The sequence below is a fragment of the Caretta caretta genome, chromosome 27 (assembly GCF_965140235.1).
Source record: "Caretta caretta isolate rCarCar2 chromosome 27, rCarCar1.hap1, whole genome shotgun sequence".
Lineage (NCBI taxonomy): Eukaryota > Metazoa > Chordata > Testudines > Cheloniidae > Caretta > Caretta caretta.
Window position 1 is genome coordinate 15,952,017 of NC_134232.1, and position 27,967 is coordinate 15,979,983.

The 27,967-nt window shown below is 54.4% G+C and overlaps 1 protein-coding gene across 1 annotated transcript in view; it reads left to right on the top strand.

Annotated features, from left to right (window-relative positions):
- Positions 1–6,590: 6,590 nt before the first annotated feature.
- The window catches only part of RND2 (Rho family GTPase 2), a 28,694-nt gene continuing 7,317 nt past the window's right edge, over positions 6,591–27,967 (top strand). The window contains exons 1-3 of the mRNA XM_048830064.2: positions 6,591–6,770; positions 7,500–7,587; positions 25,503–25,612. Coding sequence (XP_048686021.1) covers positions 6,672–6,770; positions 7,500–7,587; positions 25,503–25,612 — 297 coding nt within the window. The 5' untranslated portion in view covers positions 6,591–6,671. The remainder of the gene's footprint in view (positions 6,771–7,499; positions 7,588–25,502; positions 25,613–27,967) is intronic.

A 27,967-nucleotide genomic window follows, 5' to 3' on the forward strand; every position in this document is an offset into this window, starting at 1 on the left:
CTAGCTGCTGAATTCCCTACTTGGCTCTGGAAAAGCTGCGGGGGAGGGGATTGGGAAATCTAGCAGTTTCTCCCGTAGGTGCTTTTGAGTCAGCAGTGGCTGAGGGTGCTGCAAGGCCCCAGGGACTGAGCGTGGGGAAAACTCGTCTACTCCCTCTGGAGCAAAGGTCTAACATGATCCAATGGCTGGGAGTTGAAGCTAGATAAATTCAGGATAGAAACAAGGCCCAAAAGTTTACAGTGAGGGTAATTAGCCACTGGGGCAATTCGCCAAGGGCTGGGCTGGATTCTCCATCACTGGCTCTTTTCCAGTCAAGGCTGGATGGCTCTCTAACTAGCACTGCTCTGGCTCCAGCAGGGATTCATTCAGGGCAGTCCTGTGGCCTGTGTCTGGGGGAGCTCAGAGTAAACGCTCTCAAGGATGCTTCTGGCCTTATAGTCTGTGAGCAGCTGTGTCACAGGGCTGCAAGGAGAGCCCCACTCTGCTCTCTCTGGCTTGTCTAGAGTGCACGGGGGGCTGAATGAGGGGTGTGGGCATGCAGCAGCACCCCTGGCTTAAAGGAATAATGGCACTAACTGCCTGGCTTCCAGCTTATACAGGACGGGCGATGTTGTTCTATGACTTCCCGCTCCCCTGCCAGGATGTGAAGGTGTCGGGGTCGGGGGGGACACAGGCTTTAACACATCAAAGGCGCACAGCCTTGTCTAGATTGGACTTTTACAGTGCGCTAGTTAACATGTGCTAATGTCACCCCTTAAATCCTAATCTAGATAAGGCCTTTGCCTCAGGGGCAGGCTGCCATGACAGAGCCTGGGGAGACATGAATCCTGTGCAATTGAGCTGTAGCCCGCTCTGCAAGGTGCAAGCCAGTCTGAGGAAATGTGTCCCAGTCAGTGCTCAGGTGGACAGACTCATTAGCTGATGGCAGAGCAATTCAGAGCTTTGGGCACCGATAGCCCCACTGACTCTCTCAGAGAAGAGAGACCTTTCCTGGTGTTGTCTCCGTCCTTTGCCTCCCGCTCCCTGTCCCATTCACAACATTTATTCATGAAAAATGAACATGCTTTGAGGAATAACAAATGAGCCCCACCAGCCCATTAATAACCTCCCCCCCCCCCGCCATCGCTGCCAAAACATTTCTATTTCCACTTCTTCAGAGTCACTGTGTCTTCGTTATCTCTATTTTTACAGCATTTTGTGACAGCCTGTCGCTGACAAATTAAAGTTTGCCATTAGGGTAAATCTTTCTGCAACTCAGCCAGTGAGATATTAGCACAGAAGGAGCCCTTCCTCTTTCAATAACTCTGCTAATTAAAATCGGTGCACGTAATGTATAGACACACGGTCCATACATAGTGAGAAATGCCTCTCCACTGCGGAGCTAAAATTACCAAACTCTTTGCAGAGGGCTGTGGAAGCTCAGACCAGGCCTGTGAATCTGCCTGGAGGCAGAGCAGCATGTATAAGTGGCGAGCAGACCAGACTTCTGTCTTTGCAGATATTACTTGATGCTCTTCATTAAATAATGCAGAGGTTTTAGACTCTTGGGTATAACTAGTCAACATTCTTCATTCACCATTTTTTTTTCAGTGAAGACATGGTGTTTTTGTCGCAGTGGGAAATGTCTGCTTTCGACAGAATTTTGGAGGTGAACAATGAACTGACAAACTTTTTTGGCAACTGAAAACAGAAACAAAAAGTCTAAAAACTGCGGGGGGTGGTGGTTGTTTTTTAAAGAAAATTTTAATGAAAATGAAGTTTAAAATTTTTGCTGAAAATGTTCACGGGAACAAAACATCCCCCACCACCTCTGCTCCTGACTAAGGGCTAACACATGCTGGGGTGACGCAGTGGGAACAGCGCTAGGTGAGAGTGAACAGCCTTGACCTCTGGGATGCTTTCCAGGCCCTTTGGTACCTTTCATTAGTGTTGTTATTATTTGCATTATGGTAGTGCCCCAGGCCCCACCATGCTGCATGAACATAACCCAAAAGACAGAGCCTGCTCCGAAGAGCTGACAATCACAGTTCTCACCCTATGTGATCTACAGAAAGAAACCCTCCATTGTAACATACAAAGGTACTTTCAATTAAAGCCAGGTCAGCACTGCACCGCGGGTGAAATTCACCCCAGTGCACATGGCCTGGGCACCACATGACTCCTCTCACTTGGCTTACCGGTGGCCCTCCCTCAACACAACCAAGCCCTGCTTTGCAAATATCTGTGAAAACTCCTGTTTTTCACAAGTACTCACAAATGTTATTGAAAGTGCAATTTCACCAGGCCCCCCGTTGAACCCAGACAACAGGCTGGCAAAAAGGGGCAAAGACCCTTGACCCATGCAGGCTCAGGTCTGGCTTTCTGATTTTTGCTCTGGCGATACCTGTGTATTCGTTCATGCTTTCCTTATGGTGAGCACCCGGATATGAATTTTTCTTAGCTTTAGACATAGGCAAGAGAGGTGCTCTGGGATGTGCCAAAGGCTTCCCCAGAACTGGTTACAACCATCTGGCTAGCTCAGAGCCAGAAAAGGACCTGGCAGCTCAGACAGCATATCTTGCTATTTAATGAGCTGCTAGAAGTTTGGTTGCAGGCGGATGCTGGCGGGTCCTTATTACTAGGTTAGTTTAGCACCAGCTCTGGGCCAGTGCACAGATATCAGTATCCACAGCCTGGGAGAAACAACACCTTCACTGACTGATGAGCTACATTATTTGCACCAGGGAAAAACCATTATTATTATTTGTAAAACACTTAAGTCACCCACAGTGTGCTATCAATAACAGTTAATGATGAACGGTGTGCTTCTCTAATCCACCCATTACAGATTAATGGCAAGAGATGCATTGGGGATTTGTAGGCCGTGATCCTGTGTGAGCAGCAGGGCCCCCTTTATGTGGGTGTGGCCATGTGTGGGCCTAGGGTTTGTCTGCAGAGTTCTTCTGGCAGGATCAGGACCTTGCTCATGTCAGCAGTGTCTCTGCTAAAGCTTGCCAGAGCAAGGCCTGCTGAATTCTAATCACGTCTATTCAGGCCCCAATCCTGCAAAGACTGAGGCACACACTTAACTTTACACATTGCAGTAGTCCTACTAGCCGCATCTCAGTAAGCATAGGCACAAATCTTGGCAGGTCAGCAGCTTAGGCTGCCTGTCTGTACAGAGCCTGCCTTGACTGGGTGCCACACCTGGCTGGGGCCTCTGCCTGGAGCTATTATAATAGATCCCATTCCAATCAAACCTGCCTTATTGCCGAGAAATTAAAAAATACCCCAAAAAACAAACGGGGGGAGGAATTAACTGCAGGCCCCCCAGAAAGCAGAGTTGGGTGCTCCCCCTGGTAGCTGTAGGGCAGCACAGCAGAGCCCAGCTCTGGGGTGGTGTAACCCTACAAACATTCAGTGCATTAAGCGAGCAGCTGAGATGTCTCCTGTGCCCCCAGATCAAGTTCAATTCAGCCCATGGGCGCTGGAACCCGGCTTGAAGTGGTTTCCATCACATGCAGGGTTTACAGTTTGGTTCAAGGGCTCTCAGCCCCCACACTATACAAATTGATTCAGCCTGTCTCCCCCGCCCCCCTTAGTTCTTACTCAGCCCCGACCCAAACTCCGCAGCATGGGGCCAGCGAGCCGAGTGCAAAGGGGAACCAAGAGGCAACGAGTTACTGGCTGAAACGCAGCCCCTGCAGAACCCGGCACCTCCGGGCCCAGCCCTCGGGGCTGTCCCAGTGACTGTGTGGAAGGGGGCTGAGCTGGGAGGTTGGGGGAGGGATGGGTTGAGATGAGTTGTGGGGGTTGGGGAGAGGTATGAGTCGAGGGGGGGGCGGGATGAGTTGGGGGACCAGCAGGAGAGCTGAGCTGGGGGGGTTGGGGAGGAGGGATGAGTTGGAGGCTGGGGGGTAGAGATGAATTGGGGTATCGAGGGAAGGGCTGATTTGGGGGGCTGGGGAGAGAGATGAATTGGGGGCTGGGGGAAGGGATGAATTGGGGGCTTGGGCTGAGCTGGGTGGTTGGGGGGCAGAGATGAATTGGGAGCTGGGGGGCTGGGATGAATTGGGGGCTCAGGCTGGGTTGGGGGGCAGAGATGAATTGGGGGCTGGGGAGGAAGGGATGAATTGGGAGCTCGGGCTGAGCTGGGGGGCTGGGGAGAGAGATTAATTGGGGGCTGGGGGAGGGATGAATCGGGGGCTCGGGCTGAGGTGGAGGGATGGGGGGCAGAGATGAATTGGGGGCTTGGGCTGAGCTGGGGGGATGGGGGGCAGAGATGAATTGGGGGCTGGGGGGCAGGGATGAATTGGGGACTCGGGCTGGGTTGGGGGGCAGAGATGAATCGGGGGCTCGGGCTGAGCTGGGTGGTTGGGGGGCAGAGATGAATTGGGGACTGGGGGGCAGGGATGAACTGGGGGCTCGGGCTGGGTTAGGGGGCAGAGATGAATTGGGGACTGTGGGGCAGGGATGAACTGGGGGCTCGGGCTGGGTTTGGGGGCAGAGATGAATTGGGGACTGGGGGGCAGAGATGAATTGGGGGCTCAGGCTGGGTTGCGGGCAGAGATGAATTGGGGACTGGGGGGCAGGGATGAACTGGGGGCTCGGGCTGGGTTGGGGGGCAGAGATGAATTGGGGGCTCAGGCTGAGCTGGGGGGATGGGGGGCAGAGATGAATTGGGGACTGGGGGCAGGGATGAACTGGGGGCTCGGGCTGGGTTGGGGGCAGAGATGAATTGGGGACTCGGGCTGAGCTGGGGGGATGGGGGGCAGAGATGAATTGGGGACTGGGGGGCAGGGATGAACTGGGGGCTCGGGCTGAGCTGGGGACAGAGATGAATTGGGGACTGGGGGGCAGAGATGAATTGGGGGCTCGGGCTGGGTTGGGGGCAGAGATGAATTGGGGACTGGGGGGCAGAGATGAATTGGGGGCTCGGGCTGGGTTGGGGGCAGAGATGAATTGGGGACTGGGGGGCAGGGATGAATTGGGGGCTCGGGCTGGGTTGCGGGCAGGGATGAATTGGGGACTGGGGGGCAGAGATAAACTGGGGGCTCGGGCTTGGTTGCAGGCAGAGATGAATTGGGGACTGGGGGGCAGGGATGAATTGGGGACTGGGGGGCAGGGATGAACTGGGGACTCAGGCTGACCTGGGGGGATGGGGGGCAGAGATGAATTGGGGACTGGGGGGCAGGGATGAACTGGGGGCTCGGGCTGGGTTGCGGGCAGAGATGAATTGGGGACTGGGGGGCAGGGATGAACTGGGGGCTCGGGCTGGGTTGGGGGGATGGGGGGCAGAGATGAATTGGGGACTCGGGCTGGGTTGGGGGCAGAGATGAATTAGGGACTGGGGGGCAGGGATGAACTGGGGGCTCGGGCTAACCTGGGGGGATGGGGGGCAGAGATAAATTGGGGGCTCGGGCTGGGTTGGGGGGATGGGGGGCAGAGATGAATTGGGGACTCGGGCTGGGTTGGGGGCAGAGATGAATTGGGGACTGGGGGGCAGGGATGAACTGGGGGCTCAGGCTAACCTGGGGGGATGGGGGGCAGAGATGAATTGGGGGCTCGGGCTGGGTTGGGGGCAGAGATGAATTGGGGGCTCGGGCTGGGTTGGGGGGATGGGGGGCAGAGATGAATTGGGGACTCGGGCTGGGTTGGGGGCAGAGATGAATTGGGGACTGGGGGGCAGGGATGAACTGGGGGCTCGGGCTAACCTGGGGGGATGGGGGGCAGAGATGAATTGGGGGCTCGGGCTGGGTTGGGGGCAGAGATGAATTGGGGACTGGGGGGCAGGGATGAATTGGGGGCTCGGGCTGGGTTGCGGGCAGAGATGAATTGGGGACTGGGGGGCAGGGATGAACTGGGGGCTCAGGCTGACCTGGGGGGATGGGGGGCAGAGATGAATTGGGGACTGGGGGACAGGGATGAACTGGGGGCTCGGGCTGGGTTGCGGGCAGAGATGAATTGGGGACTGGGGGGCAGGGATGAACTGGGGGCTCGGGCTGGGTTGGGGGGCAGAGATGAATTGGGGACTGGGGGGCAGAGATGAATTGGGGGCTCGGGCTGGGTTGGGGGCAGAGATGAATTGAGGACTGGGGGGCAGAGATGAACTGGGGGCTCGGGCTGACCTGAGGGGATGGGGGGCAGAGATGAATTGGGGACTCGGGCTGGGTTGGGGGCAGAGATGAATTGGAGACTGGGGGGCAGGGATGAATTGGGGGCTCGGGCTGACCTGGGGGGATGGGGGGCAGAGATGAATTGGGGACTGGGGGGCAGGGATGAACTGGGGGCTCGGGCTGGGTTGGGGGGCAGGGATGGATTGGGGGCTGGGAGTGGAAAGCTGGGCTCGGGCTGGGTTGGGGGGCAGGGATGGATTGGGGGCTGAGGGAGGAAAGCTGGGCTCGGGCTGGGGGCTCAGAGGCGGGGAGGAGCGACGCCCCCCACCCCGTAACCGAGCCCCTCCGGGCGCTGCCCCCGAGCTCCGGCCGCCCGGCTCCGGCCCGCGGCTCCCGAGCGAGGCGGTCGCAGGCGGGGCTCGGGGCGGGGCGGCGGCGGCGGCTCCGCGCCTGGTTGGAGCCGGGGGAGCCGGGGGCGCGGCCGCGCGGGGCTGGTCCCGGCTAAAGCGGCCCGGGCGCCGGGCGCAGGGTCCGGAGCGGGGCCGGGCGCTGCGATGCGGGGCGCGTAGCGGCACCATGGAGAGCGGGGCCCGCTGCAAGATCGTGGTGGTGGGGGACACCCAGTGCGGCAAGACGGCGCTGCTGCATGTCTTCGCCAAGGACAGCTACCCCGAGGTGCGGCCGGGGGACTTGGGGGGGAAGCTGCGGGGCCGGGGGGCTCTGCTGGGGGATTTGGGGGTGCGGCCGGGGGAACAAGGGGGATGGCCCGGGGGTGTGGTGGGGGTTGAAAGGGGGCCCGGGGGTGTGGTGGGGGATGAAGGGGGCTGGGGTGCGGCTGGGGGAGCAGGGGCTCTGGCCTGGGGGTTGATATGAGCTGGGGGCGTGGTGGGGAGTTGAAGGGGACAGGGGTGCCCTTAGGAGCTGAAGGGGGTCCAAGCTGGGGGTGTGGCTGGGGGAGATGGGAGTCTGGTCTGGGGGTGTGGAGAGTGATGAAGGGGGGGCTGGGGCTCTGGGTGGAGGGGGCTGGGGTGTGGCCAGGGGAGCCGGGAGGATGGGCTGGGGGTGTGGTGGGGGATGAAGGGGACTGGGGTTCTGGCTGGGAGAGTTGGGGGTCTGGGTGGGGAATTGAGGTGCAGCTGGGGGGGCTGGGCTGGGTGTGTGGCAGTGTCGGGGGGGGCGGTGGGGGATGAATGGAGTTGGGGGTCTGGGTGGGAGATTTGAGGTGTGACCGGGGGAGCTGGTGTCTGGGCTGGGGGTGCTGCCGGACGTGGGCAGGGGTCCGTCAGGGACGGTTACAATGCGTGATCAGCTCCCGGTGCTGACGCCAGGGCAGGATCCGCTCAGCTCCCTGGGGCTGCCGGCGCAGGGACTGCTGACCCAGACTTGTCCCGTCTCCTCCCCCAGAACTATGTCCCCACCGTGTTCGAGAACTACACGGCGAGCTTCGAGATCGACAAGCAGCGCATTGAGCTCAACATGTGGGACACCTCAGGTGAGGGGGCAGACAGGCCCGATGGGGGCGCCGGGGATTTCGGGAGGGGAGATTTTGTGGCTTGGCTGGTAAATGTTCAGGAGAATGTTGGATCCTGGATTCAGTAGTCAGGACTCCCTCCCAGGCTGGGATCCCCATTTTCCCCTCCTGCCTGCTGGAATCCCCTTTCCCTCACACCACTCCTCCTGTTGGGTCCCCCAACTCTCTCCATTCCCTCTCCTGCTCTGTCCCATCCCCCCCATTGCTCCCCACCCAGGTTTGCAGAGCCCCCTGCTCCAGCAGCCCCATCCAGACCCTGTCTTGTTCCCTAACTAGGGCATGACAGCTGCCCCCAGGAGGAGGCAGCCTGCCAGCTTTGATGTGCTGGCATGGGGTGATGATAGCAGCCTGCCTGCTGATCTTCCCCGTGTGGGGCACACACCAGACCCAGCTGCAAATCTGTGTCTTTCTCCCACATAGGGAATCGTGGCGTTGCCCAGATAGGTGAGGTGTTTTAAAGTAATACAGCAGAATTAGTAACACTCTTCTCCGCCTCAGGCTGTAGGAGGGGAGAGAGTGATGGGTTACTGGGGGAGGCCAGGGTGGGTATTTTCATAGTTTCCTACAATTTGCCTTGCTGGGACTCTTCTAAGACCTATGAAAGTTGGACCTTTGAACTGACAACAGCTTTGTTCCCACAGAAACTAGAGATGGGGTGGTCTCTTGGGTCCTTTCTCCCTCTCCTTGCCCCCCAGGACCAATGCAGGGTCTATGCCCTACACTGTATTATAAGGGGCTAGTCCCTGAGGATTAGAGACTCTATTTTCATCCCACTTCACCAAACCCAAACCCACCGAGCTGAAACAACAGGGTGCAGCTGCCTGCAGGGGTGGGATTTTTCCGCAAACTCGTGCTGTTTTTATTTAATTCAGTTGTAAATGTCTCCAGAGCCTGGGCTTGAACCATTTCCCTGGGGAGACTGTTCCTAGGCAGCAAGAGCACCTCCTCTAGGAGCCATTCCTGACAGCTAACCTGCATTTTCCTTGTTTTATGAAATGTGTGACTCCTGGTTATTCTAACCCCTCGTACCAGGCCAAACAAATCTCCCTCAGCGGCGTGGGCACCCTTCACGTACGTCTATTATTGTTAACGCCTGTGTGTGGCTGTAGACCCACTCTGCAAGCTGTGTGCCCTCATGACGGCTGGCTTTCCCACTAATGCCGACTTGTTCCTTGGAACTTTAGAAATGTCACTGGCTGCATTCTGATACTGGAGTTTGTGTCCTCTCTGCACAGCACTGTGCTTCGCTGCACCCTCACACCAGCCCAGTTGTTCCCCACGTCTGGCCCAACACTAATACACAGTAACCCCTTCGTATAACTTCTTCTTATCCTTCTATTAAAACATAGATGGATTTGAGCTTGCACTGGTACTGCCTCCTAGGAGTGCTGCTCTACGCTACGTTCAGTTGCTGTACTGTACTCAGCGTCTTTCCTGCTTTGATTGTATCATGGATACAATTGCGTGATAATAAAACCAGTTCTTAGGTGCAAGGTGAGGCTAGTAAGGAAAGGGGGGAAAAGCTCTCAAGACTGGAGACCTCACCTTCGTGAGGAATGTGCTGCAGGAAGGTTCCTTTCTCTCATTACTCTCTTCCCTTTGACAAATGGTTTTGGGTTTTTGTTTGTTTGTTTTTTGTCTGTGTCTGGCTGAGATCATGCAGGAAGCCATAAATACAGCCCTCCTAAACCACAGAGAGCCTTATGAGACTAAACGGGCATCGACACAAGTGGTTTAATTGTAGCAGTGCTGATAAAATGTTGGCATTTAGCACAAAAATGTGGGTGCACCTTTAAATTTACTTTTGAAAACCTTTCTGGACTCCCAGGGCGACACTGATGCAGCTGAGAGCCAGGACGTGGCTGGGTGCCTGTGCTAGAAACCTTCTGGGAAGGTTAATTAAGGCTCTTGTTTGTTTTTTCCTATTGATGACTCTTGGATTCAGAATGAGAAGAGAGGTTACGTTCTGTATGAAACCTTAAGTCAGAATTCCCTTGCTCTTGCATGTTAGCTTAATTTATAGCTGTGGGTTTAGCAGTTTACCCCCGGGAGCTGGTCTAGCTCTGCTGTGCGAGATGCAGCTGTGAAGTTCTCACTGGGGGCTTCCTGTCCTGGGAGAAGTGTGTGCTGCCGAAAGGTCCCTCTGTCTTGAGAGAGAAAGAGGGTCTTTCCCTTTGCAGGAGCAGCAGCAGCAGCGAACTGGTTGGCAGGGCAGCTGTTGGAGGTGGCAGAGCAAGGGATGAAATAATGAAGTGGAAAAGCTTCAGCTACCAGTGTTTACCTAGAGGCAGAAACTGTGGAGGCTGAATACACAAAGCGATGGTGCAGAGCTGGGGAATTACTGAACTGATGTGTCTGCATTAAAGTCCTTCCGAACACCCAGTAACAAAAGTTCAGCTAAAGCTTTAGGGCCTGTTAACAGCAGGGTACTACCTGGGCTACACCAGCGTAGTGCAGCGGTGAATCAGACACTTGGCTTGCTAGGGAATAAAGTGAGAGCAGAAAATCCTGTCATTCTTATGGCTTTTTGTGTGTGCGCATTGAGTTTTGTTATCCAGAATAATTGCCTCGGATTTGCTTGGGGGAGTTTCTGAACTGTAAAACCTTGAGGCCTGTCCCCAGTTGTGAAAGTGTGCAATTGTTAGAGGCCAATGGCTCCGTGGTGGGCGTCTGCCTCTCAGAATTAAAAACGTCAGCTTTCGAGCACACGGCAGCATGTTTGACGCACTTGGTGTTTTTTAGGAATTTTCCAGAACATTTGCTTTGATCTTACAAATGTTAAAATTAAATGATGTGATGAAATGGCTTTAGAGGTGTGTACATGTATTGTACGCCTGCATCACGCTCTGTGACACACTCAGTTCTACCCTTTTTTCCTTTTTAACAAAAGAAGTGAGTTTTATCCAACATTTATCTCCCTTTCTTCTTTGCTGTGAATGGATTTTGATTCGTTCTCTCTCCTTCAGAAACATGTAAACCTTTTTAAAATGGGTTATTGTGGAGAGAGTCACTAGATAGCTTCCCAGATAAATTCCCTTCCTTTGCAGCTTGAATCTGAAATATACAAGAGCTAGTTCTTCAATAAATGGTCCTGCAAAACAGCACGCACCAATTTCCCCCCATAATCAAACTGATATTTTTAGCTGTAGACTGTGAACTGCTGTGGAATTTCCACTTCCCTTTGGAGACACTTGTCAACAGAAGCTTTTGGTAAAATAAGTTTCACACAATAGCAAATGGAAGCAGCTGAGCTGATGGGATCTGGAGCAGCTAATTGCCCCGCTGGTGCAGAGTGACTGTCCGCAGGATGCTCTTTCTCTAGACTGGGGGCTACCCACTGCCACTTTTAACCGGCTTCCAAGCAGGGAGTATTGTTCCTGCTAAATTCCATCCTCCGCAGGAGGGAAGGGTGCTGCTGGGTATCTCCTCCTTTTGAGACGATGGTTTATAGTTTTTTCACTCGCCAACTCCTGGTGACTGAAGCTGAAGCCCTGGGCTTCCACCCTCCTGGGATTTGTAGAGACCTGAGCTGGGGAGCTGCCTGTCAGTTTTTTTTCCTTTGCAATTAGGTAGTTGTGAAAGTGTGTAGAGCCGCCAGGGGTGGTCCCGTAACAGGCCCTACCGCAAGAGCACTCTTGTTAGAAAACTCCCTCTACTGGAGCTAAATGAAGCCACGGCTTATCGAACCGTCCAAGATGCCTGTTGATGATTGTGTTCTAAACTAGGATATTGTGTGCAGCTCCTGGGAGTAGCTTGCCTGAGGCTAACAGAGCCAGGTGACGTGTGGAGGAGGCTGGCTAATGTAGGCCTATCAGGCTGAATTTGCCCATCTTACTAAGTGGCAAATCCAGGCTCTGACATTAGCAGCTGGCAAGGGAACAGGTAAATCTAGTTAGGGAAACGTTATTGGAGGGTGAATGGCAGCGATGAGGAATCAAATTAATCCCCAATCATACTGCGGACTTGGATTTTTTCTTGAAAATCTTTTAACCCTTAACTCTCCATTCAGTTTTTCATAGTTGGAAGGTGACCCTGGCCTAGAATAGAATTCTTGGCCCTGAAAAGCCTTCAGCGAGCGTAAAGCCTCCTGTGCAGGTGAGGCCAGTGCACCCCGTCCGCAGGAATTTCACCCCAGATCCTGAGAACTCAAACATACATTCAACAATGAAGAGAAAAGGAGATTGGTTCAGGTCCCCCCCGCAGACGTCAGTCGTGTTCAGTGTTTGTTTCTTTGTGCGTCAGTCCTACACCCAGACATGGCATGAGAGTGAAATAGTGTTAGGTGCCATTTTACAGCACCGGAGGGATGGCCATTCCTCCCCCCACCTCTGTGTATTTTTGAAACCATGAAGAAACAGTTTGATGCCTTTACATGAAAGGAGACGGGGAAGTGGGGACAGCCCACCTGTCAGTCTGGAGAAGAGGAGCATTTTGCTGGAGGGAGGGGGACCTGTGGCGTTGGGAACAGCTTTGCTGGACCCAGGACTCCAGTGGGGAGCTGCAGTGCTCTCATTGCAGAGGAGAGAGTGCTTTGCCGCCCTTCGGCCTCACGGCGCCTGCATTCTGACCTCTCTGCTCACTGAGGTGCATGTGCGGCTGGCTCTGCACAGTCCGGAAGTACCGGTTGCGCTGGGAAACTCTCATGTTTGTCTTGTGACCCTGGTAAATAATCTTCCCCCATCGGGCCTTGCTCCCTCCGCGGATCTCAGGAGTGGTGCCTGAAATCTGATGTGGGAAAGGGTTTTCCCCCCTCCCCTGCCAAGCGTAGCGAGAAAACCTGCAGCCAGCTGTTAAAAGGGCTGGGGAAGTTAGTGACCCCTCAGGACATTTTTGCTGAGGTGAGGCTTTGACATTTCCAGGCCTCTGAGCGGGTCTCCACTGCGTGGACTGATAGCTGGCCAGGTGACAGGGCTAGGCAGGTTGGGTTTTTTTTGATGATGGGGTGGGGGATTGCCTTCTGTGAAGCTCCAGGTATTGGTCACTGGCCTTGCTGGCCCAGTGGTCTGATTGGCTATGGAAAATCTTGCTCTCTATGCCAGTGGCTGGTGGGTCAGCAAGTCCCTCTCTCTCTCCAGTAGTGCAGTGGCTGAAAGCTTTGCTTGCCCTCTTCCCGGTGACCTAGCTCTCCAGCTGAATCCTGAAAGGGGGCGACTCAGAGTTTGCAAACTGAACGCTCCTTCTGCCCACTCCCTGCCAACAGTCCCTGCTGCCCCCGTGTATCTCCCGTGTGGTTACTGCAGCCAGCTCGCACCAGAGTGACTTTCTCCCATCCACCTCCCTTTCTCCTCCATGGCTCTGGCAGTAGTGTTCCTTCCCCAGCACGCCCTCCTTTGCCCTGGTTACTGGATTTGGAGAAACGGCCTCAGATGACACATGGGTGGGGAACCCCTTTCCGAGGCTGTGGGACAAGCAGCAAGTCAATGGGGTTTGGTCGGGCTGGGATTTAATCCCTGTGTTCTCTCCTCTTAAAGGGCAGGAAGTGAGCCAAGTAATCCGAGGCCTCCTTTGTGCTGTGGCGTTCAGACCCCTGCAGCCAAAGCCTCTGCTGGTGCAAAGAGCCAGCACCCCTTGACATCGGTAGAGCTGCATTCATGCCCTACGGCGCCCCTCGGGCAGACCGCAAAGCTGCAGTTTGTACTGGGGCAGCTTATCCTTGCTTGGACCCCGGGTACGCCTTGCTGACGCACATCGCGCTCTGCCTGTTGGTGCTAGGGGTAGCTACACCAACGGTGTCATTCGTGTGGATCCTGGCCTGACTCTGTGCTTTACACTGGCTCCAATTCTGCCCCCTAAAGGCAGTTAGGCTGAAAATAATGGGCCCCAGAATTCACCCCCCGTAGGAGGGACAATGGGAGTTGTAGGGTAGCTAGGACTCCGTCGCTTGCAGCAGCGGGGCTGCTTAGGCGCAGGGTTGCAGGTTGGGTTTTGCCTCGGTGGTTGTGCTTTCAGGACAAGAATAACACAGTGAATCTGGAATTCTCCCGCCTTCCCTTCTGGCGTTCAGCAAGCAGGCTGACTTGCTGTGGTCTGGAGTGTGGGAACCCACAGCTTCTGATAACAAATCCCTCTTCAGTGGGAGCTCTTGAGGAATGTTGATGAGATTAAGGAGCTGAATAGGGCTGGGGTCTAAGGGTGACCTCGCCATGGATTCTTGGAGCTTTCTCATTCCCAAAGTCCCAGTGCAAGTGCCTGCAAGATCACCACTGCGGGGCCTTTTAGTGCAAGGGAAAAGACAAGAGAGTTCAGTGCCACTCGCTCTTCGAGGCAGAGGAGAAATGCGGAGCTGCTCTTTCATCCCAGAATAACTCCTCGAATGCCCCCCATTAACATACTTGTGTCCTGCCTGTGAACAAATAAGTAGTTAAGCCTAAAAATATGTGCAGCTGGCTCACATTCTCATGCAGGTCAATAACCAATCGGACAAGCAGTTTAAGGAGTCGCAGGGCTAGCAGCAGAAATGCTGATGCTTGAAATAGATTTCCTGTGTGTCTGGGAAGATGCTAGCAGAGGCTGATTTCCCTGCAAAGGGATGGCCCAGGGGCCATTTAGCAGGACAGAGGGTAAATGGGATTGGAGCAGCTCCATGCAGCAGTGAAGCGAGGGGATGTTGGGGTGCTGCATGGCACAACAGTGAAGGTTTTCTGCCTAGCAGTGCGGTTCTGGCCCCCACATGGCAGGGGCAGGGCGTGGCTCTCTGCAGTGACAGGCCTTTCTCCATCTCACAGGCGGGCTGGCAGGCTAACCTTCCTACAGGCTTATAAAGCATGCGGAGATTTGCTGGTGGACGGGGCTGGAGAGACCGTAGTGATGGGAGTGTGACCTGGTTTAGGAGTTAGAGGCGGGTGTTAAGGGGCTGTGCTGCAGCTTAAGAGCGATAGGTTCATTCCCTGCTCTGACACCCGCCCCCGGGGGACCTTGGCCCAGTCACTTGCTCTCTCCGGACCATGCTTCCCCTTCTGTACAATGGGAAGAATAATGCTCCCCTTCCCCAGCTCTGTCCCTCTTGTAGTTGGGCTGTAAGCGCTTTGGGGTAGGGACTGTCTCTTCTCAGCACATCTGCAGCACCCGGCTGAATGGGCCTGACTGGGGTTGCTAGAGCAATACACAGCAATACAAATAACTGTAAGGGTGAGGGGCGGTTTCCTATCATGGCAGGTGACATAAACAGAACTGCAGAAAGCCCCCTGGAGCAGCAAGTCCCCTAGGACTCTGGGCCCTGCGGTAGCTTATCTTTATAATAGCAAAGGGGCAGAGGCAGCCAGACTGGTAACGAGAATCCCACGTCTTTTCCCTTCCAGAAATGCAAATAAACTTCTGTCTCGTCCATGGGGGCAGGAGCTGCGGGGGAATACCAGAGTCCTGATTTAAGGGGGTTGGGGGGGCAGATCGCACAAGGTAAAACTCACTGTGAATGAGCCGGAAAGACATGCATTCCAGGACTCTGCTCCATTTGGGAATGGTGAGGATGCAGCATTCCTTTAATGCCAGGCTCTCCAGAGAAATAAAGTGCACAAGTTTATGAGCTCCAGCCTTTAGTGCAGGCAGAAGCCCCCGTGCTCTTACCCAGGCTGCCAGCCATTTGCCACTTACACACGTGGAACTTGAAGCGTGGAGCATCTCCGCTCTTTGGGAGATAATTGCATGAGCTCGGTCGGCCCCAGAGACATTTCCCTGTGAAGCACAGTGGCGTGGTGCCTGGACCAAGATATGCTGAGGGAACCTGTGGGTTTGCCACTCCCAGTCCTTGCTGTAATCCAGGGACTGGATTAGGAGGCACCAGGGAGAATCTGGAATGTCCTTGCGGTGCCTAAAGCCCCTGGCTTCTGGATGTGTCACAGTCACGTCCAGAGACTTTTCTCATTCATCTACTTAATCAGCTGCCACCAGCGTGATTCTAGCATCTGGCTGGAGAAACTGCCTGAGCTGGAGCCAGTGCCAGTGCCAGTCACTCTGAGAACTGGCTGCCAGAGCGTCGCCAGCCAGGCAACCAGAGACCACCAAGCCCTGCGTGTTCACATATCCATTCTCACTGGCCTGGGGAGCCAATCTCCATTCCTTTCCCAAGCCAGGCCATCTGCATAACACAACATGCTCTGAGGCCTTTAAAACTGCTCCCTGGGACTCCTTGAGACAGCTGCCATCCGGGGTGGAGACCCGCCTGCTCCACTGAAACCCTGCAGAGCAAACTGCACAGGCTGCAGAGGGGGCCTGGGGCTTTCATTGATGGCTCTGGTCCTGGCTTCCCTAAACGAAATGTGCAAAGCGGAGTGTGCTGAACGTCTGGAAACGCCCTCTGCCCAACCCCTCCCAGTCCCAGTGCTCCCCAGGAGAAGGGAAGGGGCTGGGCTCTCAGTGTGGTGTGCAGCAAAGCTCGCCTGATGGACCTTCTGGAGCCACTCCTTCCTGGCGTGCCTGGGCTTGCTGGGGGCTGAAGACATACAACAAGAGTGGGGGTGTGAACCACTGCGGTTCTCTCCCTCCATGAGCTGCCACATCCATGGTGAGAATTTGGCCCCAGCTCCCTGACCCTCGCCTCGACTGGGGGATTCCTCTGCCAAGAACTGCGCAAGCTGGACTTCCTGTGAGTGAGAACTGCTCAGTAACGAGGCCTGGCGAGAGGCCCAGAAATGGCCCCCCAAAGTGTCTGAGTTGATTAGCTATTGTCTTGGTCATGCACTTTCCAGACGATTGCTTCTTCTGCCTGGTGTTCACAGACCTCGGGATTAGAGCAACTTCGCAGGAGCAGCAGCAGTGTCCGGCCAGGCGCAAATCTCCGCTCCGACTCTTGTGGGATTAGGCCGTTCAATCGCCTCCCCTAGGTCCCCACCGAGGACTGGCCTAAAGGTGGCTGAATTGATCACGTTAAGCTGTAACTTCTGCAGAGCAATTCAGAGCGTCCTTGGCCAGAACTCCTTCTGAAGTCCCTGGGCGTCTTGTGTCCCTGTGGTCAATGCCATTCATGAAGGAGTCGAGAGATGCTTCAGCAGGTGCATGTTGGGAAAGTCCTGCTTGTTTAGTTGTGTTGGGGATGGCGTTTTGATGAGGGGGTTGGCTGCAGCTGGGTTTCTCTATGTTGCATTGGTGGTTTCATAACGTCAGGGTGCCCAGAGCAGCAGATAGGTGTCTTCCTGCTTGTTTTACGTGGCAAGAAATAAACAAAATGGGGATAAGACTTTGTGAAGGGCTTTGAGATCTCTGGGTGAAAAAGGCTAGAGAAGGGCCAGGTACAAGCATTGCACTGCAGACATGGAACCGCCTCCAGCTGCAGCTGGGGAGCAGGGTGGAGGTTGGAGTGTCCCTGCTTCTCTTCTCCCTTGTTTCACTAGATCCATTTCACTTTTGGTGCCACTGACCTTTATTTTTGATGATAATAATAATAGTTGCTCCTTGCTGCATTTTGCCACTTGTACTGCTAACATCCCTACTCTGGAATCTGGTACATGCTTTTGGGCTTCCTGGCTGCTCAGCTGTCATGCCATCCCAATTAGCAGGTCCCTGGTTGCTGGCTTGCCTGGGTTTGTCACCAGAATTCTTCGCTTCCTGCCTCTGCCACCTGTCATGATTCCTGGCTTGAACTGGGCTGTACACCATGCCACTGCTTGAAATATGCTCCTTGTGTCAGCAGGGACTGCATTATCAACCCACTGCACACCATGAGCAGCGAGGCTGGGGTATTGGATCCTTGACCTCTCTTTGTGCCCAGCTGAGTTGGGGTCAGGAGGACACTCAGCAATCTGCTCTGGAATATCGCTGCTGCCTGCGGATCAATTGACAAGAAATTCCTCTGACTTTTGTTCAGGGGGAATGGGGCTTGTTTCAGATTAGGAGAACGAAGCTGATCTCTGAGCCAATGAAAGAAAGCTCAGATTATCTTCCTGACTTGACAGGTACTGCTCTATAAAAAGCCACAGTAGCTAATTCCTTGGCCCCCTGCTTATATTGACCATCAGTTCTAGCTATAAAGAGGTGGGACATTTAAATATTCTGCTCTGTTGTATTCCAGAGACATCCAGCCAGTTCTCTTTAAATGCTACCTTTTCTTTGTAGTTTAAGGATTGTCATGTCGTTAGGGCAGGGACCCTGCCTTCCTGCACATCTGCAAAGAGTCTGTCAGATTGCTGGTGCTATATAAATACCAGCCGTTCTCTTGTGAAGCTTTTATTAAATGCCATCTACAATGCCCCTGTTAAAAGTGGGCCTGCATTGGTTCCGAGGGCACAAAGTGCCCTTCCTATGGATCTGGCTGGATGGCTTTTCCACTGGATGCGCAGCTTGGAAGCAGGTGTATTCCTGAGAGTTTCTGCAAGACGGGAAGATGCATCAGAAGGAATTACAGAGAGTGGGACAGAAAAAGCTCCCAGTCCAGATGGCTGGCATCGCCAGCAGCTGAGTGCTTTGTTTTCAGGCCAGCCCCCGAGTAAAGGATCTGGGGGGATGTGTCTGCAGTCGGGGCACATGGATTCCTGTAGCTATTGGCGGGCACACACACACACATCACAATGAAGGGATCTCTCCAGGGCTGGGCCTATCCCGAGCTGGCAAGGCTAGTGGCTGGATTCCCATGACATGCTCGCTTCCTGTAAATGCCAGCTGGCTTTTTCCAGACAAATAGTAAAGAGCATGCAAACCCCCAAACCTCCCCACACTTGGGACGAGGCATGTGCTCGCAAGGCTGTTTAACCAGCTCTTGAAGGCTGGGCTGCTTTTCCCTGCACTCTCGCGGTGTTCAGCTGGCCCTCGGTAGCTGCCAGGAGACGTGGGAGAGCATCCCCTCTCAGTGCATCTGCAGAGAAAATGGCACCAAACATTTCTTAGAAAATCAGCTGGCCGGTTCCCAGCTCCCCATGGGGACTGGCCTGGCTGTTATTTACCAAAGACTTCTGGGAAGGCTGCCACTTCTGTCCCTTTCATTCACTGTCAGGTTTTCAGTCCAGGGTCTTTTACATTTCTTTACTTCCCCTTGGACAGGTCCTGGGAGGGGGACAATAGCGGGGCTGTTATATACGATCTGTGCCTTTCTCATGCAAATAAGCTGCCTGCTGCAGGAGGCTCCATTCAAGGACACCTCAAAGCACAAAGGTGGATGCGGGAGAGAGAAACCCAACTGCATTTATCGCTCAGAAGGGCTTTGCTCAGGCCTGTGAATTGCAGGATTTTGCAGAGGGCAGAAAGGGAGCAAGGAAGGGCCAGACAGGCGGTGGCATCTGCAGCAAAGAGGGAGTGTCTCTTTCGGGGGATGGAGCTGTGCAGAGCTGTGGCAGTGCGGCCTTTTGTGGCCTGCCAAAAAGTCTGTAACTTGCTTTGATCCTGCCCCCCCGGCCCCGCTAACTGTTTACACTGGGTTCAGGCATGTCTCTGAGTTCTCCTCCTTCTAAGACCAAGCTGAGGAGTGCTAGCAGAGTGAGGAGGGGCCAGCAGTCCACAAAAAAATAGTTTGTATGCATGAAGCCCACTTCCCTCAGGCTTGCCTTGGAGCATCATGTTCCCTCCCTGTTCTGCTCTTATCCCATCTGGGGGCCACTTGTTGCAGCCGGAAGAACATCCTGTCCTGACACAGCAGGGAGATGACTCGCTGCTCCCCAGTGCATGGCTGTGTCACGGAGGAGGCTGCATCTTCAGCCCCTGGCACCCAGAGCCCGCAGAGCCCAGTTCTGCTCCCTTGTGCAGCTCTGTACCTGGCAGAGGTGTTCCCAGGCTGCTGCCGTGGCAGGAAGCTGGATGCCACCTGACTGGCGTCTGTAGATTCACTCCAAGCCCCCATCTGTGCTGCCTCTGGCCTGGCAGGCAAAGGCTGTGAGCCCAGTGCTCATCCACCCATTCGCTCTTCCTACGTCACTGCCTCGGTGCAGCCCTTCACCTTGGGCTAGACCCTTGTCAGAGCTCATGAGCTAAGCAGGGCTATGCGCCGAGCACAGGTGGTTGGGAGACCTCCAGGGGGAAACTTGGGTGCTGCAGGAAGTGGTCTTTTCCCCAGGAGGGGGCGCACTTCCCTCTGACTAGGTGTGGACGACTGCCCTGGGGTGATGCTAGGGGGGGCATTGTGCTGGTGAGCTGTGACCCACATGTGGATGTCACAGATCCCACGGCTGCCCCGGCGGGGCTCTGCTTTCCTGGTCGGTCCTGCTGGGGTAATCACAGTCGGCCGTCCTCCGTGTCCAAGGCACTTACCTGGCCCCTGTCACTGTAGTATCTGACCCCTCGCAATCTTTCATACATCTGTCCTCACTCTTTGGGAAAGCAGGGCTATTATCCCAGTGGCGAGGCAGAGAGACTCAGTGACTGGCCTGAGGTCATAGGGAGTCTGTGGTGCAGGAGAGAACTGAACCCATGTCTCCTAAGCCCCAGACTGGTGCTCTGACCATCCTTCCTCAGTGTTGTCCTTCTTTATTCCCCGTCCCAAATGACTGTAGATTTGCTGTCCACTGTCGTATCGCTGTTGTCTTCCAGCCTTAGGGAGGCTGGGTGAAGTATTCCTTTATCCCATGCGTTTGTAAAGCATGTTGGGATTTTCACAGGATGAATAAAATCTCCTATTAATAAATAATAATAACACCTCCATCCTCGCTGGACCTGCTGGGGCAGTGACTAATCGGGAAAGCAGTTGCATTTAGCTGGCACTTCATGTAATATTAACTCAGGGATTGTAGCACTCAAAATTGTAAATCGGCTGGATTGGCGAGGCTGCGTGTGATTGAATGCTGTGCTTGTTCCAAAGCTGAGCTTTGTTCTCACGCTAGTCCTCATCCATCCCCCAACCGCCCAGGGTTTCCCAGCCAGCCTGGGGGGGATGTTTGCTGGGAAGGGTGTGTATCAGAGTCACTCCTGTGTATTCACAGCCTTTGCGGCTAGAAAATGAATCCTCTGTCCAGCTAACTGCCAAGCAGTATCTCCCATCCACTTCATATAGCCAAGAAGGGCGAGAATGCTGACCTAAGGCCAGAGGGGTGGGGGCTGCAGGGGTTGCTATGTCCCCCTGTTTGTGTCCGCCTAGTTACATGTTCCTGATGTGCTGGAGATCCTGCAGTGCAAGGTGCTGGGAAGATGTGTGTTGTTATTTACAGCTATGGCCACATGGCCTCCCGTGTGTGTGATCTGAGCTGGGAGTGGGCCTTGGAGTGGAAATGGCGCGTTAGATAGCCTGCTGCCATGCTAGGACTGGCAGAAATGGTGTGAACCCTCTGCACAGAGCTGGGGCCTTCTGTGAGCACCAGACGAGGAAAACGAGCCGAGCACCCTCCCCGCACAAAGCGGAGGCTGAGGGTGCTCAGCTAGTGGTCTTGTTCGCCATATGCCTGGGAGCTGGGATTCTTCTGGTGCAGGGGGAGCGTTCTCGGCAGGCTCTGCAATCTGTGGGCTGGCTTTGCGCCTTGTGCTTGGCATCCAGCACTTCAGCGAGCTGGCTGGAGCTGCTGCCTTGCTCTGTAAAGGACGTTCTTGGCAGGACTCCACGATACACTGCAGCATCTGTGGGTTCTGGAGGAAGAGGTTTTTACAGCAAATCCTCTGGGTAGAGCGTGAGGCTCAAAGATTCAGGCCCCTCGGCAGCTTTCTGTGCTGCATAAGCTAGGGCTGGTGGGGGCCTCCTGCCCAGCCTGCTGGGGCTCTGGATCCATATTCGCTGTCCCAGCTTGGAACATGCTAGTGTTGGCTGGAGGGGCCCCGTGCTCCGAGTCTCATTATCGCTCAGAACAGCTGAGAAGCAGCAAACTGAGATTAGCACTGTTTTGGTGTAAAGGCAACAGCACACTGCAGTCCCTTGCCCGACAACAGGAGACTCCCTGGCCGAGTCACAACCCCCAGCATGGTGCTGCTAAGGGAGAGGAGCTAGTCACCTCTGAATTTCAGACGCTTTGTTTTATTTTTGACAGTGACTTTGGTGACTGTCTAGTTTTCTCTCTTTAATCATGGACAGATGTCCATCAATCTTATTTCCTGCAGACCTGGATCTGAAAGGGAGCATGTCCTAGGCAGTCCTGGCGGGCTGGCTCCATGGACCCATAAGCCCATGCACACCTTGGAAAGTGCTAAACCGTAGGTCTCCAGGGCGTCTCGCTGGAATCCTTGAAAGGCGTAGAGTGGTCAGCAAGCCAGAGTCTATGTTGGGGGGACCAGGGTCTTTGATTGTCAAAGTGTTGGCTGCAGAAATTCTAAAATGGCCCCTCAGGCGAATTTGAAAGTCATTTCCCTGAAAGACCATTGGAAAGCCTGGGTCTTAGGGAGATGTGAAACCAAGCCTTCCTCCGCCTCCAAACCCCTCTGGCTTTGGGGCCACTAGGGCAGGCAGAGACTGCTCCGGCCTTTGCTGTTCATGGCTGGAACAGACTCTGGAAAGCAGGCGGGTTTCTGGACCAGCCAGGAGTGACATGAGTGTGACTTCAGCCTCTGCTTCTGTGCCTCTCCCAAGCTCCTGAGTTGGGAGCAGCCTGTCAGGGGGTGCAAAGGCCATTCTGGCCTGGAGCCTCCTCCCCATCAGCGGGAGGCCCCCGCTGCCCTGGCAGCCCCTGAACAGCGAGCGCATGCTCACGCGGTGGGAGAAGCTGCTGAAGTGTGTGTGTGTGACTCAGGAGGGTAGTGACTAAATCAAGGGCCGTGCTCCATTAGTCAGCAGCCCCGCAGGATGCGCTGCAGGAAATGGCATGTTGCTAGGATACAGTTGGCTGTAGCAATGACTGTGCTCAGAGGAGCTGAAATCTCCTGCACAAAAGGGAAAGTTGCCCAGACTGGAAGAGAGGAGGAGGCATCCAGAGACCTTTCTTTAAAACTTGAACTCTAACAAGAGGGTGTGTGGGGCAGGGTGTCGGGGGAGGATGGGGGGCCTCCTGCCCAGGGGGGGTGAGGGTGCAGTCCTGCCCACACAGGGGGATAAAGGCTCTATACAGACTCTGTCCAAGTTCCTTTCTGAGCACGCAGAGATCTGTGCTGGGTCCCATGTCCGTTAGCTGGGTCCCAGTGCAGCCGGGAGGGCCCCGTGACCGGTTCCCAGAGCAGAGCCCGTGTCTATCATTGCCCAGACTGTAACAGAGCTCAAGCTGCCCAACTGGCTTTGGAAGAGGGGCCTGGAAACCGGCTGCCTAGTGGAGCTCAGCCCTGCAGGGTTCTGGCCACTTTAACCAGCAGCCTCCGATTCTGTGGGAGTGGGGGCCGCTCTGTGCTCCGGGGACAGCTGGGAAGGGGAGGGATGGCTGGTGCCAGACCTGCCAGCCACAGACAAGGTGATTCAGGCCTAAGGTTGGGTCGGGACTCTCCAGATGGATCCGCAGGGTGCAGCATTCCAGGGGCTCCTTCAGCTGCTCTCTCAGCCTGCTGGCTGCTGCCTCCACAGACCAGACCAGAGTGTTCCCACGGGGAACCCCAGGGGCGGGCCAGGCTGTCGGGCAGTTATGGCAGGTGGGAGCACAGGCAGCTGGCTTGCCCTGCAACTGGGGTGCTGGCTGGGCATCCTCTAGCTTCTAGTGCGATGTGCAGGGGGCTCTCTCGTGCAGGCTGGTGGTGACTCTCCCTCTTGGGCCTGGAGCCTTAACTGGCCCAGACTGGAGCATCTGAGTCCGATCGCTCAAAAGCAGGTGCCCTGTGCTGGAGCTGTCGTAGGCTGGGGCCACCCTCATTTTGCAGTGAGTCTGAACTTCTCCAGTCCCCAGGAGTCCTGAGTGCTCAGCACTTCTGGAAAATCCGGCTCAAGGCATTTTGGGCTCCCACAATGGGAGACCCCTCCCCACATGGGGATCACTCTAGGAGAGATGTGACCCTAATGAACAGCGGACATCTGGGATTAACAGATGCACTGTGGAGCTGTCAGGAGCTGCTCCCTCATGTCCTATCCCTGCGGCTTTGGCTCTGGATAAGACATGCCTGGTAAAGTGTTGATTGATTCGTACAGTTTGCAGTGTTCCTGTGGCTGTGTTTGGTCCCAGGCTTGAGAGAGACAAGGTGGGTGAGGAAAGCACGTCTCTTTAACTAGCGGAAGTTGGTCCAATAAAACTTGTTACCTCACCCACCTCGTCTCTACAGTGAGTGGTGGGCTGATTCCTGTCTGGCTCCCCATCCCCAGCCCTCTAGGTTTCCTGAACGCTCACTTGTGGCACCACACTATCAGACCCGTGATCTGTTGACCTCCTCTCCATGGTTCGGGGGATTCTAACATGCAGCCCATGACCCCGCTGTGTTTCAGTACCAGGCCTCGGCATTCAGCACTCCACCAGAGAGCAGATGGCAGCCATGCACAGCACCTGTGGGACTGGTCTTAGGGTTCTGGCATGGCCCTTGGCTGGGCAGAGTTGATGTATCCTTCTCTGATAGTGGGAGGGCTCTGTGAGGTTAGCACATGTGCTCCGTTAGGATTCCCCTAAAGCCCATTGAGCCCTGATGGTGCCGGGGGGCTGCCTGCTCTGCTGTGGAATGGGGAGATCAGAATGTTCTCCCTCTCCGGGGCTGAACCGGGAATCAATAGGGCTCTGTGCTCAGCTTGTCTGCACAGACGAGGAAACCCTGCTCCAAGTGGCTTATTTCCCCCTCCCGCCATGGAGGAGAAGGATATTTCAATGGGAGACAGTTTGGGTCAGGGCCTTGTCCTCTTATCTGCCAAGCTCCCAGTTGGTGCTATGCATCCCGGCTCGTGTGGCAGAGCCTTCTCTTAGCCAGCAACAGGGGAGGAGAGCTAGATTCTCATGACTAGAAACTCCAGCAGAGAATTAGCCTATTCTCCTCTCGCCCTTCCGGAAATGTGAACTGTCATCATCCATAATTCATCAGATGCTGCGCTCCATCAAGGGGCCATTTGACACCCGGCCTGGGTGCTCTGACTCCCTCCCTCGCAGTGGGAAAGTGCCGGCCAAGAGTATTCCCAAGGGGCTGCCGACAGGAAGTGTGTCCTGTTTCCGCACCCTCGGGGTGGGGGATTCTTTTGGCAAAAGAGGGAAAAAGAATAGTGAATTCAACAAGGACTCGGGTGTCTCTGCTTCCCCGTTTCATAAATGAACAGCTGCTGCTCATCCCTCCCGGAAGCTTAAGCCATTGTAAAGCCAAATATAAAACTGTAACAGTGGTTTTAAGTAGCAGTGAGCTGATTGCTCCATTACTGTTTACTGAGGCATTTACAATCGCACACAGAATGCACTTCAAATAAAAACGTGATGGGATGCTGACTTTAATGGCTGACATTTGCATTTGAGGGCTGGCTGGGTGGGGAGCAGTGCAGGCATCCTGCCAGCTCCACCAGAAACCCTGCGGAATCCAGAGTCGGAGTTCCTCTATTTATGGCCCAGTCTCCAAACACGGCCCGTTTTTATGTACCAAAAAAGGGAATCTGGCTGACTGACGATTTTATGTTTTCCTCCAGGTCATTGATAAAAATGTTAAATAGGGCAAAGCCAAGAACAGATCCCTGCAGGATCCCACTAGAAACACACCTGCTCAGTGATGATTCCCTGTTTATAGTTACATTTTCAGATCTATCTGTTAGCTGGCTTTTAATCCATTTAATGGGCCATGTTAATTTTATATCATTCTAGTTTTTAATCAGAATGTCATGTGGTACCAATCAAACACCTTACAGGAATTTTAGTATATTACATCAACACAATCACCTTTATCAACCGAACTTGTAATCTCATACAAAAAATATCAGATTAGTTTGACAGGTTCTATTGTCCATAAACCCAGACAGAGTGGCATTAATTACATTACCTGGGCAGTTCTGTAGCAACATCACCACCAGCTGTGCCTGGAATTAACAATTTGGCACCTGGGAGAGCGAACAGGTCTACCTGCCTGGCTTGCCCTCACCAGGCTCCAGGAATAACTGACCGCCTCGCTCCTGTCTGGCACAATCCAGGGGTGTGGAGCATGTCTAACGGCTCACCTCCCTCTCTCTGTTGCAGGCTCAGCGTATTATGACAACGTCCGCCCCTTGGCCTACCCTGATTCGGACGCCGTGCTCCTCTGCTTTGACATCAGCCGCCCAGAGACGCTGGACAGTGTACTCAAGAAGGTCAGTGTCTGGTGCTCCGTCGTGGCCGCTGTCCCATGAAGCAGGCTGTGTCATTACAGCCCAGGGTGCCACTCTGGGAATTTGTAGCCCAAGGCCTGTGGAAATGAGGTCAGGGCATTGCCATGGGCCAGGTGAATGCCCTGTCGACCCTCTAGGTCCGACTGTGTGTCCTGGCCATTGTCTAACACCCAGCTCGGAATGGTGTCGGGCTCTCCGCTCACAGGGACGGGGCCCTGAGTGGTGGGGCAAGATGGCCTGTGCACACTTGCTCACCTGGTGCGCTTTCCCCCTCCCCCAGGGTGCTCACACTGCCTGGGAAAGGACCAGCTCTTTCCTGGAGTGAGGCTCTTGATACCTGAGCCCTTCTGGAGGGGCCAGTCCTCTGCCGTGAGCCAGGTCAGAGGCCACTTTTCTCATCCCTACCCTTGACAGCGGCTGCTGCCTCCCCCCACCTGGGCTGCAGCAGAAAGTGACACATTTCAAACTGAAAGGCACCCATATGAACAGTGCAGCTCCTGGATGGCTGGAGAAGGGAGTGTGTGCATAGGAGTGGGGTGGCTTGGTGGGTGTTCTGTTTTTAATGAAGCCCTTGGAAAGTACTGTGCATCTCAAAGGCCTGGTTAGCACCCCCAGCAGCCGGCGTGCTAGGAATTAGTTCACGAGAGTCGAGAAGTGGGCCTGGTGCTTATTTTCTTGTGACTGGAGAGTTCATTAGCTGGCTCAGTCCCCCTCAGGTCAGCATATGCACCGTGGAGAGGGTGGCGGTCAACTCCCCACAGACTGACAACAAAAATAACCAGCTGTGCCGCTGAATCTCAGACCTGTCTGAGAATAAGATGAATTGGCATGAGGTTGTTGGCCAGGCAGGGAGGCAGAGGGCCATGGTTAGTCCATGGGCACTTGGACGCTGCCTGCCACGGGCCACTGGCAGCATAAATCTGAGCTGACCGGTCAAGCTTCTCCACTAGCAGCTAGAGGTTTGTCTAGTGAAAGTTTAGCACCTTCCAGCAAAGCCGTTCTGTGTGGCTGGTAATAGTATGTCAGATCTTTAGAGCTACCCAGAGATAACAGATTTGGGTAGAACTTCAGCAGACCTGTATGCACTATGTGGTACAGAGATGGGAGGCTACCAGGGACAACCTGCAGCACTGCAAGGAACGGTGCCGGGGAAGCACTTCCCTCTGAGTTAGCACTGAGTGACCCAACGTCCCAGAATTTTGCCTACGGGTATCATGCTGTCGGAGCAGCATCCTTTTTGGTGAGCTGCAAAACCCACATCTGTGACCCGATAGCACTTCCTGTTACCCTAGCATCCTGGCCAAACTCGGATGGGCCATTACATTCCCTCGGCTGAGATTCCTCCTGCAGTTTCCTGCAGTTCTCACTGCGGTGCACCATTGCTGTGCTCTGTGAAATAGCTGCTCTATCCCTCTCCGGAGTGGCGCCATGGCTGATATCTGCTTTGAAAAGCACTTTGGAGTCCCGTGGAGCGAAAGGCCCTGCAGAAATCTAAGAGATCGCTATTGTTGCTCCCGCTAACAAGCCCCAAGTTACTGGACTGGCCCAGACACTGGCTTCTGAATAAGTCACGTTGTGGTGTCTGGCCTGGTGACCCCCACAAAGTTTTGCCAACTGCTGAGCTGAAGCAAATGCCTCTTGTTCAGCTGTTCCTGCTGATAGGGAGCACTGGGAGGTGGGGCTGGGACTGCAAGATCCTGGCAAAGGGGACAAAGACCCTTAACAACTCGCTCAGTGTTTGAATCCAAATCAGCTCCCTAGATCTGGCTCTTGCTGTTTAGAGGGCGGCAGGCTGCATGTGGACGGTAAGGAGACTCATTGCCCAGTTTAAGGATCTGCAGAATAATAGCAACAGCAAATCATTTCTACCTTAATGAGCAAGAAACCCACTAATTATCCTGAGCCGGCATTTATTTATGGCCCTGTTTGCATACACTTCTGTGCTGTTAAATGCAAGATGTTCCCTGCACAGCCTTCCCAGATGCCTCAAATACTATTAGGCAATGTCTTTTTGATATGGCAACTTAAAATAAACCCTAAAACACCAGGGATTTCTTAAGTACCTCTGAGTAGATGCCTTGTTTCCTTTGGCGCAGGTTTTGCAGCCTTCAGAGGTGAGGAGAATGCCTAAGACACCATGAAGTGGAAATAGAGTTTAGCTTTTGATATCAAATTAGTAAGGATAATAAAGCTGCCTAATAAAGCCCTGGGCCAAGATGCTAATTCAGCAGAGGAATCTTTTTACTATCACAGCCCGTCTGATGCCTGGGATGCAAAACCTGAATGAGCATTTGATTCGTGGAGCCCTAGTTTGTCACAGCATGTCACACTGAGGGG